The 19,191-nt window shown below is 44.4% G+C and overlaps 1 protein-coding gene across 1 annotated transcript in view; it reads right to left on the bottom strand.

Annotated features, from left to right (window-relative positions):
• LOC133132874 (BCAS3 microtubule associated cell migration factor-like) overlaps positions 1–19,191 on the bottom strand; it is a 288,152-nt gene that overhangs the window by 180,820 nt on the left and 88,141 nt on the right. Inside the window, exons 16-19 of the mRNA XM_061248658.1 lie at positions 19,034–19,184; positions 3,232–3,359; positions 2,707–2,872; positions 1,425–1,525 (exon numbers count right to left, since the gene is read on the bottom strand). Coding sequence (XP_061104642.1) covers positions 1,425–1,525; positions 2,707–2,872; positions 3,232–3,359; positions 19,034–19,184 — 546 coding nt within the window. The remainder of the gene's footprint in view (positions 1–1,424; positions 1,526–2,706; positions 2,873–3,231; positions 3,360–19,033; positions 19,185–19,191) is intronic.

Raw genomic sequence — 19,191 nt, forward strand, 5'->3', positions numbered from 1 at the left:
TTTAATCGGCCCGGGGTCGCCCAATATAGAGCTGCGCACGCTCGCTGTCAGTCAGCCGGTCACCTAGCAACCCCCCCCCCCCCCCCCCCCACCACCACCCCCCCTGAGAAAACAAACAGGAGGCTGGCTGGTCGACCGTCTTGCCATCTTCCTCTGGCTGGAGTCCATCAGAAAATCGAGACGGCGGTAACATTTGTATTCGCGGGGCGAGGCCGGCTTGTCAGGTCTCCCAGCCTCACTCCGAAAACAGCCGTCAGGGGGTCGATTCTTTCTTGTTTTAACCCATTACGGACTAAGGTGCCCTATAGAAAACCCATAGAAAGGCCTAGGAATCACAATGCATTTTGACGGTCGTGTGTCTTGAAAAACGGTCATATGATCAAATGCAACGCTGGCATCACATACGTCTGTTAAGGGTGCCGTAACACGCAGGTGGCATCCACCCATAAGGTGTTAAATATATTTTTTGGCCTTTTTCAGCTTTATTGGACAGGAAGAAAGAGAGTGAGAGAGAGGGAAAGACATGTCCCTCATGTCAGAGCGGGGGGATTCGAACCTCCGACGTCCCGGCTCGCAATGAGCACGCGGACAGTGCTCTACAGGCTGCGCCACCGAGACGCCCCCTGGGGTCGACCGTCTCTGAGCGGGGGATACCGCTCCGGAACATTCCGGCTCTGTCCGACCGAGGAACCTCTCTCACCGAGACCCCGCCAAGGCCACGCGTGTGCGGGCGGTTACGCGCGCGCCGACTCGACCTCGATTCGGTCTTTGATAATACAGGGCGTTGAAGCTTCGGGTTTAATTGGATGAGAATGTTGCCACACACTACGGGCACGTTGCTCAATCCCCTCATTAACATATTTACCCCGCGCATACGCGGCTACACTCCCCCTCATCACACAGCGGGACTTCATGGGCCTGACGCGTTAAAAGCTCCGATAACTAATTCAGCAAAAGTAGCCAACCCGTTACGCCTTCAGCTGCCTGAATCCTGCAGACTCAATGAGCCAATTACAGATTTATACTTATTATAATGTGTCTAATGCAACAATGCACACTCACAGAGGATATATTCCCTGTCTTTTAATAAGAGAGAGAGAGAGAGAGAGAGAGCACAGGCCCAACTTGGCATGTGGTACCAATAACATGTCAAAAACATCTCCCACAGAGAATAAGCAACAGAAATCAAAATGATATTCTCACTACACAACACCAACTTGATGTGAGCATATGTGCCCCTCCCCTGAACACACACACATCATACGACACACACACACGCCCACAAATACACACACTCACGCACACACCTACCCCATGCACACACACACAAAAACACACACATGTACATGCACGCACACACCCCCCCACACACACACACACGCACCCATATGCACACACACACACACACACACACACACACTTACAGCCAGCCAGCAGGTACTGGTAGTGCTGCACCAGGTCCGATGCCAGCACCAGGGGATGGTTGGCGCTGAAGGGTGGTTGTAGCTCGTTCCACTGCGGTGTCCTACTCAAAACAAACACAGAAATCCGTTTAGGCAGCGCGTATCACAGGACCAGATGCAAGGAGCGGTCACGGTCGCGTTCGAACGGGCTGGACCGCCCAGGGCCTTCTCAAACTTCACAACACCGAGACTCGAGGGAAAACATGCCGTATACCGGAGGAACACATCACACTGCACAACACTGTTAGTCATCTCAGCTCTCTTCAGAACATCGGCAGCCTTTATTGATATATTTTAGCCATATACTCTAAAAACGTAACATAACATAATGTGTTGGTGAGAACAGGCCCAGCAATTCTCGCCAGCAATGCTCCCCACCCCTAAGTGTACCTACTGCTTAGTTTGCCTAAAAGCTAAATAGTATCTAGCACCGTATCAAGTCGAATGTGCAATACCCTTTACAAAACAAAATCACCTTGTCCTGTCTCAGTGACAGCCATTTTCAATGAGTTCAACTCCAGGGGTGCTGGATAAGCCAGGACTAAGCACCCTAGGCCAATAACTGAGAGACAGGGAGGCAGAGCCTTTGGAGGGTGGGAGGGGGAGAGAATATAACCCAGCTGAAAAACTCAGCTCAAGCTAGGTTTTGAAACAGCTAGTAGCTGGTTGACCAGTTAGACCAGCGCAATACTCAACATGGTTTTGACCAGCTCAAGCTATGTTCTGAAACAGCTGGAAGCTGGGATTTCAAACTGGTTATAGTCGGACTTAACACAGCCGGAATATAAAGAAACAGTGACACCAATAGAAACCTATGGGGAAATATTCTGCCACACAGGGCACCAGGAAGTGTAATAATCTCGCTCACTGCACATGCTCAGTAGTGTCCTTGGTCACATGCACAACAAAGAAAACTTAAACGATAATTGCATGCCTCAAGCACTTGTCAAACGAGGGTGCAGAGATTTTACATCAAAGCATTTTTTTAGGAAATAGAAAATATCTATATCTTTGTCTGTGTGCTAGGGGGAAAAATATTATGTAATAATAAAAATTATTTAGCATAGATTGAATATCAATATATGAGCGGAAATACTTTTTCATTTGCTGTCAAACACAGATGTCCAATGTGAAAATAGGCTTTTTGTGCAAAAATATAGGTATCACTAGGGGGCGACTTATGAAATGCCAAAACGATAGCTGGAAAGCTCCTTGGCGGGGTAAAGGGGTCGGCTGGCAATACCTGGTCAGGGTCCAGCTGGCTCTGGGGCAGGTGCTCAGCTCCAGGGGTGTGTCGTCACCGATCTTTTGGGCCGTGCTGATCGGCCGGGGCTCCAGAACGTGCTCCACCAGGTTACCGTAACAGCTGAGAATGTAGAGGGAGTCCACCACCGCCTGCTTGGACTGGTCTGAACATCAAGAGAGGGGACAGTGATATCAGTGACACTGCCTCTCATCATACACATGTCCTCCCTTTCCATACGGTTGGGCAACTACTGTAGGAATCCAGGCAGAATGTGATAAAATACACTCCTGGCAAACAGAAAACGTTCTCACAATGTTACTGGAATGTTACATGAAAGCAGCATTGCGAGAACATTTTGCCTTAGCCGAGACATATATTTACCATTGACAATAAAGGGTTAAATAAAAGGCAGTATCTCATATTTTTGTAAACAGTATTTTCAACTGTATCAGACTTGGGTCAGGTGTGTGGTTAACCCTTAATGGTCAGCCCAACGTGGGCGGGGCATGGAGCGTGACTGACCTTTCTCCCTCTTGCTGTTGGGATTGGTGAGGAACCAGGAACGTGAGGAGGCAAAGATGGCCGCCACGCAGAACTCCCCTCCAGAGGACTTGCTGGGGGATGAGTGGGGAGGAGCCGGCTTGGCTTTGCTTTGGGGAGAGGCACAGACACAGGATTTTAACCATGTCAATCAGTTGTGTGACCCAATGACAGTATAATATGGACAGGGCACGCACAACCACACTAGACCATTGAGGACAAGCAAACCGAATGCAACAAATACTTCATATGTACTATGTACTTCATGGTCAGTCCAAAGTCCTTTTCTATTTTTTTCCTTTTCCAAAAACAAATATATATTTTTTTTAAACAATGAGAATCCTTTCTTTAAGGGACAGTAAAAATGGACTCATGGCAAAATGCTCCAAGTTCACCTGTGAAGTAACAACAAAATGACAATATTTCTTGCAAATACCTTCACTCCCCAAACCAAAATATGAAAAAAATTGTAATATATATATACTTAGATGTTGTGGAACGAGCCAATTAAGAAAATAAGGTATAATTTTTAGTCATAACATTGGACAGTTGGAGATGTTGGAACTGAACTCACAAAGTGCAGGATGCACACGCGTCCAACACCAGCATGGAAGCCTCCAGAACAGTTCCGCACGGAGAACAGATTCTTTTCTTGCACTCACACATTTTGAAACTTGACTAAGAACTTGACGGTAAGTTTGTTCAAGTAAGCACCGCTGGTTCCTTGAAGTCCCACGCCTCACATCAGAAATGATTATCTTCCCTGTGTTTGCTTTGCTGGGCTCATTTTGTTTTATTCATGGCTGTAAATGAAGCACCGCAGATGGAAACTCACAGCTGAAACATTTCCCAGGTGCCGGTCATCTCCACGCCGAGATCGCACACACGTTTTATACCACTGGACGGCACAGTTAATATTCAGTGTTAAATTCACTCTTAGAGTGTACATGTAGTCCTTATTGGACTCATATAAACTCTGTTAGAGTTGAGCTGACATTTTACTGGGTTTATAAGCCTCAGCGCATAAAAAAAGCTCAATTCTGTAACCCTATACTCATAGGTTTTTCATCTCATATTAAAGTACAGAATGAGAACTACGAAATGAGGTGTCACTTGATGAGTGTATATTTCAGATGATTTGCCCGTTTGAATGTTGTTTTTGCAAAACACAGTTTTGAGAAAACGGGCTTTAAAGATTTTGCCGCAAATTTTGTCCAGATCCAGCTACGACATTTTTACATTTTCAGTCAGAAACAATGAGTAAAACAATACAAACATGAGCGTATTCAATGACAATGTGGTTTTATTGTCATTCACTAAAAGTTGACTTATAGAGTTGAGTCTAGTTTCCTTTTCTTCTTTTCTGGACATCAGTTATGCGGCTCAATAGCTTACTTAACCATCTGAGCGTGTGCGGGGACTCCATTGTGTGACATCATCTGTTCCGAATGCTAGCCTCTCCCCAGCTTCTGAGTCTCATTCTATGCCTTTTAAAACCATATTGGGTTATTGCGCATGCCAGAAGCGCTTTTTTTAATGAAACCTGATACACAAATGGCTCTTTGCTATGATAGGGGCCCATATGGAATTGATCGGCGAACAGTAGCAGGATGGTATTATTGTCCGGCTGCAGAACATGTACCCAACTGAAAAACCTGCCTTTCACATCTCAGCCATGAAAGTGGATTTGAGATTTTAAATACGGTATGACACAAATATTCCCCAGAGGGGGCCGGGACACGGCTTGACAAGAGTGGGGTCACGATCCGCCGGGCTCACGCCAAAACCGATACCAAATCAAAAAATTACCTACCGCTGATCAAAACCGGCACCGACTGAATACACACGCCCTACGCTTCAGGGTTTCTCTCCCAGATCCCTTCTTTGTAAATACATGAAGTTTAGATGCGGTATTAGTATTACATCATCGGTAAATTCCGTAAGTATCCGCTTCTCCTGCGAATCAGGAGGGCTTGCTTTCACGGGCTGGTAATTCGGTATAACAGAGCTTAGCGTCGGATTCGAGCGTTGACTTTTCGGCCATTCGACTGTTGGCCTCCCTCCCCCCTCGCACCCAGCTCAGGGACAGGTGTGGAGTGACCCGGTAAGGCGCTGAACTTTCTAAACTCCCCGGCTTCCCTTTAAACTGTCACCGGGGCGGATCCCATATCTTTGCTCAGCTGTCGCTATTTGAGGGATGTTTTGGCAAAAAAAAACAACAAAAAAAAAAAAAGCGAAAAATGGCCGGCTCGTATTTATTAGCATTGGAAGGAGGGGCGGCCAGACGGCCAAAAGTCTACTGTAAGCCCTCCTCCGTGAGGAGATGAGGAGATAGCGGCCTGACGGGCGGGGAGGCTGCTTTCCCTCACCGGCACCCGGCTCCCTCCCCTCCTCCACTCAACCCCTGCAGCCAGGCCAGGAGACACAGCGCTAACCAAACACTCCAGGCTAAAACAGGATGTGGAGAGTTCACTAAGTGCAACACAGCACTTCCTCTTTTCTTTCAATTTCCTAAATTACATTCACATATCAAAGCGCTGCAGATACAGCGGAGATAGGGGCTAGGCTATCCTTGATACCGAGAACTTCACATGCCCCCTTGTTCTTTCAATAATACACTCCCCCACTTCGGCGGAAGAAAAAACTAATAGAGAGAAAAAAAAAAAAAAAGTCTCAGGATTCAAAAGGAGGCTATAAAACTTTTGATGCAGTTTGAGGCTTGGAGAAACCGAACGAGATTACCGGATTTGTTGCGTGGGAGTTCGACGGAAGACCTTTTTCAGGGGGGAGAGGGGTTTATTTAATCCGTAAATTACCGATGGACCCCTGCTTTATACCGTTAACCTCCGAAAGCTATTTAATGCGTAAATTACCGACGGACTCTTACTTTGTACCATTAACCCTGAGAGCTTGTGGTCACCTGGATTCAATAACCGGGGGGGTTGGAATCCAGGTTCCAGAATAGGTTAACATTCATTTCAATAATGTCTCGCTGTGACACACTACACCGTACAGTGATCCAAGCGGCGTAAAAAAGAAAGCTTTTTTTTCCTGTCCCCGTGTTGTTTTTGGACCGAGATCTTTGAATAGCAGATCCAGAAATAACACAGCTTAGCCGTTACATTTTATGGAATACATAAAGCGGTAAGTCCAACTACAAATTACAATGCAAAACCACTTATGACGAGGAAAATCCAAACGCCGCTGAAAGAGGGAGAGAGAGAGAGAGAGAGAGAGGAAGAGAGGAAAAAACAGCAGGAGGAAAAATGGAGGGAGAGCTTAATGTAATGCTGTAGATCTGGCCTGGATTCTGGCACTGCCACCCTGGGTGGACAGACAACATCCTCCTGATCCTGTTTTACATGTCCTGGCCCCTTCCCACGATGCTCTGCTCCCGCCAGACATAAGCCTGCCTGGCCGCCATCGGTTCTGATCCGTTATGATAACTGCAGTGTCACACTGGGACCTGGAACTGCCACCCAGTTATAATATAATGCTATGCTGCCGTTAAGTTTGATCGTAATCTCTCCATGAGATCTCGTTTACGTGACTGTCAACAAAATAAAGACGGCTTTATGTCAGAGCTACTCCTGGATGGTTTAAGAACAATGACCAAAGCATTGAGGTTTTGAAATTGTTGCTTTCTTTTCGGTCTCACAGAAAGGACCAGAAAGTGTTGACGTTACTACCCAGGCCTACGCAGGTCCGACAAATGAACTGTGTCCTCTACCAACACACCATTTTACAGTATATCATAATGGAAACCCAACCTCACAAAGTCACATAAAGCAAGCGGCTACATCCTGTCTGCATAGTATGAACTCCAGTCACTAGAGTCAACCTGGGTTTACAAGGTTACCTCTGCATAAGCGCCCCCTATCTACTCACCAAGAACCTGCAAGTTATAAACCGTCATCAGCGAGACATGTGGATCGGCTCTAACAGGTGCTAGCTCTCCTGTGGTAAAGCGTGCAGCTTCTGGGGTGGAAGGTAGACACTGGTGTACACAATATATTCTGTGTGAGAGCAGGTCGTGAGCGATATGGAAAAGCATTACAAAACTAAACCAAATCTAAAACATTTTTTTTTTTAAATTTGGGAGAAAAAAAGGCTTTTTAAAGATATATGAGGCCCAGTACATACAACACACTTAGAGAGCACAATGCTACTGAATACACAATGCTACTGAATGCTACTGCACAGCATTTGATTTGAGCTAAAACATTTGATGAACAGCAGTAGCATTAAGTGGAGATCAACAACCAGAAAGACGGTAAGTCATATTCATCTTCAAGTTTACACTCAGAACCCTTGACAGAGCAAATCCCTTCTTCTCAATGAAACACTTCGATCGGCGATGTCAGCCACCACTTGCCTAAAGCCTCACAGTTACTGTGAGATTCCATGTTGGAAGCAACAGGCCTGAGTTTAGCTTGAGTTTGCAGTAAATAAATTAATTTAAGCCGAGTGCTGTCAAGACATCCACAAGCATTCGAGCAGCAACGCGCAAACACCGTACTCTCAAGGCAAAGCTATCCGCCATATGCTTAATATATATACCGGTACATATCAATTGAACCGCTATAATACCAACCTCAAAAAGAGTTAGCATGGGGGAAAAATCCCTCTATGTCATAATCATTATTTCGCTGGAGCCTTTCCAAAACAGTGCATGTGTGTCGTACATTAATGACAGGTATTCCGGGACACGGCCTTGTACAAACAGCTCAGCTCTGTATTAAATATTAACTCAGGAAAGCAACTTTTTCTCCTTTCACCTCATCATACCGTAATTGCACCGAGGAGCATATTTATCCGTATGTTTTTATTACAAATAAGCAGTTTCATGGCTTGTCATGTAGTTTTATGCAACAGTTAATAATGTACTCGTAGAAAGGCACAAATGCGGTCTCGTGAAAAGACACCTGGGTAAAAGGGGGAAATTTAAGGAATAAAATATGAAAATTGCATATCGCTATATCTACTTTCCAGTTTCCGTTAATACGGGGCTATAATGTCTGGGGAAAAGGGCAGCTTAAAATAAAAAATGATTACAATACATTTCAGGGGATAAAAGCAACGGCTTGTACTAAGCAATGTTGCGCACGTACCTGTGATTTATTTGCTTGTTTGCTTTTCATTTCTGTTACTACAATAACGCATGCCTGTGAACTCAGATCCTCGTATGAAACAATGGAAACTTTATGGGGGGGGGGGTGTAACTTCAATTAAAAATGGCAAATGTTCCCCACAGTGGAGGATGAAACCCAAGATCCATTCTTCCCCGCGATTGAAGAGAAACACATGCGCTTCATTCCGCACAGAGAGCCCAGTCAACATGGGGAAACTCAAGAAAATGCCGAAAAAAAAAAAAAAAAAAAAAAAAAAAACTAATTTAACTGAAATACTCAATAATTTATACATAAGTGATTCTGTCATAATGGGATTTCTTTTAAAAGCCTGTAAGCATCTTATTACACAAAGCAGCAGGGCCAGGAACTCAACGTCACTCCCCCGGACTAGGGAAAGAGGGCGACTCCGTCCGATCTCTTTAAGAACGATAAGTGTAATGTCCTTGCCGAAAGCGATACATTTGCTTTCTATGCCTTTTTTTTTGTTTGTTTTACTCTTTGCAGAAAGGAAGACGGCATGGGCTTTAAAATGCACAGGGCACCCTCACTGCAATTTATGATCAGATACGGGCCTGGATTCATGCATATGATTTCCTGTTTGTTTAAAAAAAAAAGATTATTCATTCAGCAAGTTTCAAAGAACTTTGTTATCATCAAAGAAAAAGTATTTTTTCTTCCCGACTTGAATTCTTACAACCTCCGCAAATCCACACTTCCAAACAAAAAACGTATGATTTATGTTGCATCTTCAAAAAAAAAAAACAAAAAAAAAAATCCCCCCTCTTTGTACTCGGTGAATGTTTTCCCGGTCGTAAAAGGAAGGCCTCTCATTACGCTTATTAACCGTACGGATGATAAAATTGTCACGTTTAAATTAAAGAGGGAGAAACAATGGCTCTCCGGAGCCACATTAGAGGCGGCGTGGAGGGACCAGACAGGCATGCCAGTGTGCAGCCCCGAGAGCGCTGTGTACACACAACATATCTCAGCGACACTGCCAAAGCGTCACCGCAGGCTATAAAATCATAATGGAAACAATGCGACCGTTGAGCGCGCGGAGACGTTGTTCTTAAATAAACAGCGTTTGCGCTGGAGCGAGGACAAGGGCGACACAAGATGGAGGAGGCCACGGTCGTTCAGAGCGCCGCTGTTCAAAGAAACCGCCGAGCGGACCGTTGCCTGACGCCCGTTCCCGCCGACCCCGGGTTTCCGACCCTTCTGGGGCGCACATGGGGCTATTAGCTGCGAAGCCAAAAAAGACACGTTTTCACACCAGAACGATGCGTTTACACACCTAAAGGGCACGTTTTCACACCAGAACGATGCGTTTAAACACCTAAAGGGCACGTTTTCACACCAGAACGATGCGTTTACACACCTAAAGGGCACGTTTTCACACCAGAACGATGCGTTTACACACCTAAAGGGCACGTTTTCACACCAGAACGATGCGTTTACACACCTAAAGGGCACGATTTCACACCAGAACGATGCGTTTAAACACCAAAAAGGCACGTTTTCACACCAGAAAGATGTGTTTACACACCAAACAGGCACGTTTTCACACCAGAACGATGCGTTTACACACCTAAAGGGCACGTTTTCACACCAGAACGATGTGTTTACACACCTAAAGGGCACGTTTTCACACCAGAACGATGCGTTTACACACCTAAAGGGCACGTTTTCACACCAGAACGATGCGTTTACACACCTAAAGGGCACGTTTTCACACCAGAACGATGCGTTTACACACCAAAAGGGCACGTTTTTACACCAAAAAAGATGCGGTTACATAACAAAAAGGCACGTTTTCACACCAGAAAGATGTGTTTACACACCAAACAGGCACGTTTTCACACTAGAAAGGTGCGTTTTCACACTAAAAAGTTGCACTTTCTCACCAAAATGGCGGAGCAAGGGTGCTTAAAAACACTAAGGGTGCTGGAAAAGTAAAACATTTACAAAGGAATTCCCATACAAAATTAAAACCAAACCAAATTAAAAAAACAAAAAAAAACGATATATACGTAAATAAAACCAACACAGTTATTTTTATTTCTGTACACCTAAGTCTTCATGACAGTGATGAATATTTAGCACAATTACCACAATATAACATGTAAAATTACAAGTCGAAATCACAGAAATTTTCTATTTAAGTAAATGATGAACAGTATGATTTTGGAACTCTAGACAAGAGAATAACATTAAAGAGCTGGAACCGTCACCAACATAATGAGAGGAAATTCATGCAAATAAAAATAATAAAGCATTTCCACGGCGTTCACTCTCAGATGCCAGAACAAAAATTGACCAAATACTTGAAGCTCAAAATACTGAAGAAAGGATGAATGCAGTGGTTTGTTGAAGCAAGGACAAAGCATTGCATGCTGGGAGTGAACTGGAGAAAAAAACTCACCATGGAGTTTTAATGGAAAAACATCCTGCCCCAAAGAGGTAGGGTCTTCATGAAGGAAGAGAAATACACAGAAATATTGAAGATCAGTTATTATTCAGTTATTCATACAGCTCAACATTTGCATGTAATGTGAAACAGCACATGACATAGCGCAGGATTATTGGAGTGTCGACTAGACAATAAATACATTTTAAGGAACTATAAATAGATTTCATTTTTAACTGAGAATGGAGAGGCAAAATGAAAAGAACAGGCAGTTCCTGAGAAAAATAATAATTTAATTTAATATTAAATTTCTGAGAATATGAATTCTCTGCATTCTCTTCCTTGTCGATGACATGAGCGCCTAAGTGTAAATAAATACAATAAATACAATGAAATAAATTGGGAAAACAAAAGAAAGTACTGCTCTTTATTTCCATCCACTCCACCGAGATAAGTGAGGCAGTGAGAGCAAGATTAGAAAATAAGGAGTCACACTTTGGTCTAAAAAGAAAAGTATTTCATAATGAAAAGGAAAACAGCATTAAAAATGCCAGAAAGACACTTAGGTCCAGATCAATCTAACTACAGTGCCCTTTGTCATCAATACACTTAAACATATTTAGTTTAAAATTACCATTTAAACTAGACTTTCTTGGTTCAAATTCAGTAAAATGCTATACAAGAGACTTAAAAACCAAAGGAAAACACTCGTTATTCAAAGCAATGGACACCATGCATTGTGGTTACAAAGACAATGGGCCTATTAAGGCTGACTAGAAAATATCTGAAGCCCCAATAAACAGCATTTCTTTGGTTTCATATTCCAACTGTTAGGACTTGTTAACGGCTGTGGGATGCAATCCATGTGTTTATCAAAAGTTATCGACCATACTAGCAGTACTGTACATTTGTTGAAATTACAGCTTGCTTAAATTATAACAATAATGGGGAATTTATCTGGAATTTAGTGCCTTCTGGGGAAAATTCATGTGAAACCTCAATGGCAGGACAGTATTGTACCCTTTCAGTCAAAACTGAATTTAACAAGAGCACAGGTGAATCAGTCCAGCAGAATGTTTTTCATTTTTTACTTGAGGTAATTTATGGGGAGGTTACTTTTGTACTTTTGACAAAAAAACTAAACAAACTGTGCCATCAGCTAAATACTGCCTCCAGTGGTAAAACCATAAAGGCAAAAATAAAAACCTTAATTAAAAGCAAACCTTAAATTCATTGTTTGGGATAGTTTGATGCGACAGAGAACTCATTTCTAAACACCAGAAAGTGCTAAAGATATTAGATAATATGGCTTCATTCATAATGCGGTCATTGCAACCCTGATGCTGTTGGGCCCACCCATCTGTGCGACTATAAATGTAGTTTAATATTCACATCATAGTGGTATGCACTTGTCGGCAAACCAGATTTTCAATGTGTTTCAATGACCGGCGGAAAGCCCATCTTCCACCAGCGTTGAGTATTGCACACCACGACCCCCGACAGAACCTTCTGCCAGTAGCTAGCTCAATTTTCGCACTTTTGTTCTCCCTCCTGCCTATTATCTAGCGCAGACAATTAAATGAATGCCTGCTGTCCTTCCTCATTCATGCTAGTATAGTACTTTACTGGGACCCGCAAGGTCGGTGGTTCGATTCCTGGTGTAGCCACAATAAGATCTGCACAGCCATTGGGCCCTTGAGCAAGGCCCTTAACCCTGCATTGCTCCGGGAGAGGATTGTCTCCTGCTTAGCCTAATCAACTGTATGTTGCTGTGGATAAGAGCTTTTGCCAAATGCCATTAATGTAATGTAATGTAATGTTCTGTCGCTCATACTGCGGAGGTCATCACCTGTTCCGCGTTAACACACGGCAGAGCGTTTTTATAACCTTCGAATTATGAACGCCACACAAGCCATACGGGTGTCCTCAGCCCCGGACTGCAGGGATAACCCAATGCGCACAGCTGCAGACAGCACTGTCAGTGTTACCGGAGGGAGACGCGTACACTCCACCAGGCAGAACGCACAGGGTGACCTCAGACCTCCTTCTCACTGACGACAGAGAGACTGAGGAGGAGGAGGAGAACAAGCAGAAGAGGAGGAGGAGCCTCAGCTCCACACACATGCTCCGCCCACTCCCTGACCAGGCTCTGACCCGATTTTTTATTTTATGGGCGAGACGGAAGCCTTGCGGGACTCGGCATCAAACTTTCCACTCAAGCCTCTTAGAAATTTCTAGAAGCATTCCAGCTAGAGGGAGAGGGCTCGGTAGACATGGCTCAGGCCGTAAGAGCAGGCGTCTGGCAGTCGGAGGGTTGCCGGTTCGATCCCCCGCCCGGGCTGTGCTGAAGTGTCCCTGAGCAAGACACCTAACCCCCAAATGCTCCTGACGAGCTGTTTGGCGCCTTGCATGGCAGCCAATCGCCGTTGGTGTGTGAGTGTGTGTATGAATGGGTGAATGAGAAGCATCAATTGTACAGCGCTTTGGATAAAGGCGTTATATAAATGCCAACCATTTACCATTTAGCATTTAGAGCGTGATACTTTTTCAAACTTAAATCGCAGAAAATGTTTGTCGCGACGTCGTCGTGTCCCTTCTCGTATTTGGCCGCGTTTCACAGCTGCTTCACTTCATAACGTGACGACTTCCGCAAATGATTTAGCGCGTGCCCTGTTATATACAAACCCAACCCCTCCCATACCCCCCTCCCCCCCCAAGTACGCCCGGGCTCTTAAAACTATGTCCACACTTATTATCCCTTCATGAGACAATAGCTTAAGAGCAAAAATGGCTTAAGAGCCGATTGCTTCCTGCGTTACGCTAATCTCCGCACATCTGCAGAGTCAAAGGGATTGCCCTCAACCTCCGGCGACATTAGTTCCCGTTTCAGCTGCGTTACTGCCAGCGTTTCCATGCAGGATTTCCTTTATTCGCTGCTCGGTTTTTTTCATTTCCGCGTCGCAGCCCGGTACGGTACGCGCGTTTCGCGGCGCCCCGGCCGCTGACGGACGAGGTGCGTCCAGATACGACCGCCCTCTTCGCGAAAAAAGCCTCAAAATCGCATCCGTGATCACGAGCTTCGCCGCCGCCCCGGCTCCGCTGTCACTGCGGCGTTCCCGACCGGTCGGTCCGCCCCACGCCGCTCTTTCATGTAGGCTGACAGCTCGAACACACACACACACACACACACACACGCACGCACCCTCCCCGCACGCAAACGCCGGCGAAATCCTTTCGGAATTGGTACGGGCAGGACATCACCCTGTAAAGTGGATGTGATGTGTAAGAGCTTTCAATCTCTGCACAAAGGAAGCACTGCTGTAGGTTCTGTCACGTCAAGCGAGCCGGGATATAAGTGCTATAAACAGTAGAATGGAGCCTTCGCTTCTGCCCCAAACCACACGTCCCCCCCCACCCACAACCTCACACAGCACATCAGAGGATGTAAGTCATTACGCTTTTTCTGTATTTTGTACGTGTTTAGTATCAAATGTGAAATACTATATTGCACACTTTTACATGAATTTAAATAAAGTTTATTTAAAGAAAAGAAAAAGCCTCGAGCACACATTGGGGTTTTAGCCTTCTTTCAACCTCAAGAATAATCGTTGCGTGTTTACATTTCCGCATCGGCACTCAGTGGCACAACCCTTGAATTGCGCTACTACTGTAAAGGTTGATTTGATTTCTGGCCAATCTGAAAACACTGTCAGTGTTGAGTATCAGCAGCCAAACTCCCAGACCCCAGAAGGACTGAGGTGATCTTGGTGTATTTTTATTTGATTTATTATAGCATGATTACTTTTGATATATCATAGCTGTTTTAGTGGATAGTGGATAGCAGATACCTGTTACCAAAAGCAGACAAAATGGCTATGAGAGCACCATATATTTTATTTTAGAGGTAGAAGATGAGCCAGCCTCTTATTGAGCTGTGGGCAAAATATGAGTGTTCATTTGATCTATCTGTTCAATAGCGCAACAAACAGCGAAAGTATGATTGAAAGAAACCTCAATGAATTTGTAGGTCTTAGTTATCTTCAGTGACTTCGGTACAAACTAGCAAGCTTTGCAATACTTGTACTAAAACAGAAGCCACATTCAAAGGTGGCGATACACATTAAAATTGCCTGATTTCAAAACTATGGGGTATTGCAGGTCAGCTTCAAATCAAACAATTTCACCAAATGACAACAAACGTATGTAGATATTGTAGTAAATACCCTAACATTTTTCAGTATTCTACTATAATAATAATGTGATACTGTGCGTTCCGGGCTTAAGTGTGTATATACACTCATTGGCCACTTTATTAGACACACCTGCTTGTTAACTATCATCCAGACATAGTGAACGAGGTTTCATTTTTATTTAGTTTTCCAACCAAACATTAGAATGGGAAAGATGCAAGATCAAAGCGACTTTGGCCGTGGTATAATTGTTGGTGCCAAACATGCTGCATCTCTGAAACAGCTGCGCTCCTGGGATTTTCACCCATGACAGTCTCTGTAGTTTACAGAGAATGGTGCGACAAACAAAAACATGTGTGTGTGTGTGTGTGTGCGTGTGTGTGTGTGTGTGTGTTTGTGTGTGTGTGTATGTCCACGCCTGTGCGTGTGTACATGTATGTGTATATGAGTACGGGCATATGAGTAAGTGTGTGTGTGTGTGTGTGTGTATGATTATGGGCATATGAGTGTGTGCACATGTATGTGTATATGAGTGTGTGTGTGTGTGGGCGTGTATGTGTAAATGAGTGTGTGTGTGTGTGTGTGTGTGCATATGTACGTGTACATGAGTGTGCGGGGCGTGTGTGTGTACTGTATTGTATGTATTAACAGGTCAGTGTGCTGGGTGTGGGGGTTGGTAAGCGGGTGTGTGTGTGTGTGAGTGTGTGTGTGTTTATATGAGTGTGTGTAAGTGTGTGTGTGTGTGTGTGTACTGTATTGTATTGTATGTATTAACAGGTCAGTGTGCTGGGTGTGGGGGTTGGTAAGCGTGTGTGTGTGTGTGTGTGTGTGTGTGTGTGTGTGTACTGTATTGTATGTATTAACAGGTCAGTGTGCTGGGTGTGGGGGTTGGTAAGCGGGTGTGTGTGTATGTGTGTGTGTGTGTGTAAGTGTGTGTGTGTGTATTGTATTGTATGTATTAACAGGTCAGTGTGCTGGGTGCGGGGGTAGGTAAGCGGGTGTGTGTGTGTGTGTGTGTAAGTGTGTGTGTGTGTGTGTGTGTACTGTATTGTATGTATTAACAGGTCAGTGTGCTGGGTGTGGGGGTTGGTAAGCGGGTGTGTGCAGAGCAGCTGGTGTGCTGCACTAGCGTGCCGTCTCTCAGGATCAGCTCACACAGGTGGAAACTGGGCTGCGTGACGCCTGCGTCCGAACCACGCGCCCAGCACAGGATAACACGCTGGGGGCAAAACCCTCTCCCCCCCTCTCCCCGCCTCCCCACAGAGGCACCCACAGCGACAGACATCCCTAAACGTCCCCGCCGACGACACGGCGTCGGGAGCGCCTCGCTCCTCTGAAGGGCTCCAGGGTGCCGCGGTAACAGAAACCCCGCGCGCGGCGTGCTAAAGGTCGGGGCGGGCGAACGGGCGGGCGGACGGGCGGGCGGGCGGACGGGCGAGACGGATCGGGCGGAACAGATGGCTGACGCAGCGCCTCACGTACGTGCGTGTTGGAGACGGGCTCCAGATGTGCTGGGGGGAGGCAGGCTTTAGCCTCCAGGACAGGCCCGGGTTATGGGAGGGGGGTGAGGGAAGTGTTGCGAGGGCCCCGGCGTGGGAGCAGGAAGCACGCGTTTTCATGGGCAGAACCGAGAGAAAGATACTGCAGCTAAACCAGATAACAGAGTTAAAACATAATGCTGAAAGCCATTATTTGGGAGAAATGGAAAGATATGTATTACCAGTACCTGCTCCTAATAATAATAATAATAATAATAATAATAATAATAATAATAACAATAATAATAATAATAATAATAATAATAATAATAATAACAACAAAACAACAATAATAATAATAATATTATTATTATTAAAAGTAGTAGTATTATTATAATATAATATAGTATTATTTTAACTGTTTTTTAAATTAATAGTTCTATGGAATATTGTATATAATGTAGAATAGTCTTATTGCTGTATAATTAACTACGTATCGTCTTCCTATATGTATTTTAGAACCAAGCCAATAAAGCAAATTAATTTAACAGAAATGAGCTAAACTGAGAGAGAGAGATAGAGAGAGAGAGAGAGAGAGAGAGAGAGAGAGAGAGAATACAGCCCGATGCTGTCTGTGCACAAATGTAAAGAATTGTGCCAGTGCTGCACAAATGACAGAGTGAATGTCTCATATGTTTGGCATATCACCGTTAAGTGGTCCGTTCGGTGAATCCACAGCAGAAAAATGACAAAGGCACAGCGCATCAGCTCCATAGCACTGTCTGATTTTATATCACCCATAAAATCATGGTAATTTCATAGGACAAATATTTGAACCTCACATGGCCTGTACGCAATCAAAATGATGCAAAGCAAAGTGCTAATTATATTATCTACAACCAAATTACCAACAAAAACTACTTAAAATATGTTAATCCCATGTTATTTCACCACACATTGCTCATTGTGCCGAGAGCAGAATCATACAGCTACAGCACGTGTAGTTGTGCAGAACAAGCGAAAAGCAAGGATGTGGAGTGGAGCTGGAGTGTAGAGGCAGTAAGCTGTTTAGCGTGCGCTAAGCTAAATTCTGCACAATCCTCCATGAACAAGCAGAACGCAAAAAGCTGAAAAAAAGAGCAGCAGAATAAAATGCAAGAGACAGGTTTCAACTGCGGAGGATGACCTGCTGTCTTTCCAAGACACAGAAATCCATGCGATTTAAAACAAGGTTGACAAAAGGACATGTTTACATTGACAAAAAGACATGTCTACGTTGACAAAAAGACATGTTTCCGAATCTAGTGGGGTAAAAAATTGACAGCATAAAAAAAAAGCAGACAGTCCTACATAACATGAAAATTATTTGACAAATTTCAGTGAAAAAAAATACTATAAAATTTTCTTCTATGGACCTTCCCCAAATCCCTAATTTCAGTGACATTGTCTGTGAAACGTATGCAAAAACAGTCTCTACTATCAATTAATTTAGATTTTAATAATGTCCCTCATAATAAATAACAATTTCCTAAAATGTTTTCTTGAAATTTACATTTGGCTAGGTATGTTTTCCGGCTTATTAATTTGGAATTGATTAAGCTCCAATTTATATCAACTGAAAGCCTGCTAAAGAGCTAAAATATTTTTCATTTACAATTCCAAACACACATGAAAAAAAATCTGTAATTTATGGAAATGCTATTTCTATTAGACTGTCAAAACTACACACATCACAGTGCAGTCCGTATGCATTTGGACAGTGACGCAATTTCTATCCTTTTGGCTGCATACTCCAGAACATTGTATTTAAAATGGAACTATGAATATGAGTAAGATGGTCACCTTTAATGTGGCTATTTTAAAGGGTATTTACATCCATATTGGGTGATCTGTGTATCCCTTTTTATACATAGTCCTTCCATTTTATGGAACCAAAAGTAATTGGACAGTTGTCTTCTCCACTGTTTCTGATTAGTCAGGTGTATTCAGTTGCTTCCATAGCAAAGGTGTAAGGACGTTTTCAGTATCTAGTCTTGATTCTTTTAATTGACTTTTTAGTCTGTTTTTCATCAATATTGGCATTTTACTCCATTGGCTTTAACCCTGGGTATGGAGGCCCTCTTTGGGGTTAACCCTTGGTGTGATGGCCCCATTGGGGTTGAACCTTGGTTTAGTGGTCTGCAGTGGGTTTAGCCCTTCGTGCAGTGGACCCATTGGGGTTAACCCTTAGTGTGGTGGACCCATTGGGGTTAACCCTTAGTGTGGTGGCCCTATTAGGGTTAACCCTTGGTGTGGTGGCCCTATTAGGGTTAACCCTTAGTGTGGTGGCCCTATTAGGGTTAACCCTTAGTGTGGTGGCCCTATTAGGGTTAACTCTTGGTGTGGTGGCCCTATTGGGGTTAACCCTTGGTGTGGTGGCCCTATTAGGGTTAACCCTTAGTGTGGTGGCCCTATTGGGGTAACCCTTGGTGTGGTGGCCCTATTGGGGTTAACTCTTGGTGTGGTGGCCCTATTGGGGTTAACCCTTGGTGTGGTGGCCCTATTGGGGTAACCCTTGGCACGGAGCAGGCTGCTCACCCCGTGCGTTTGGTGATGGTTCCCAGGGTGACGGGCTGCTTGATCTGGGCGAGCGGCAGCACCACAGTCAGGCTGGGCAGGGGGGAGAGACCCGGGTTACCCGTACTGCTGCTGGTGAAACTGCTGTACGTCTCCTGGTTATTCAGCTTCACTGGAGG

This window comes from Conger conger, chromosome 7, assembly GCF_963514075.1.
Source record: "Conger conger chromosome 7, fConCon1.1, whole genome shotgun sequence".
NCBI classification, from domain to species: Eukaryota; Metazoa; Chordata; class Actinopteri; order Anguilliformes; family Congridae; genus Conger; species Conger conger.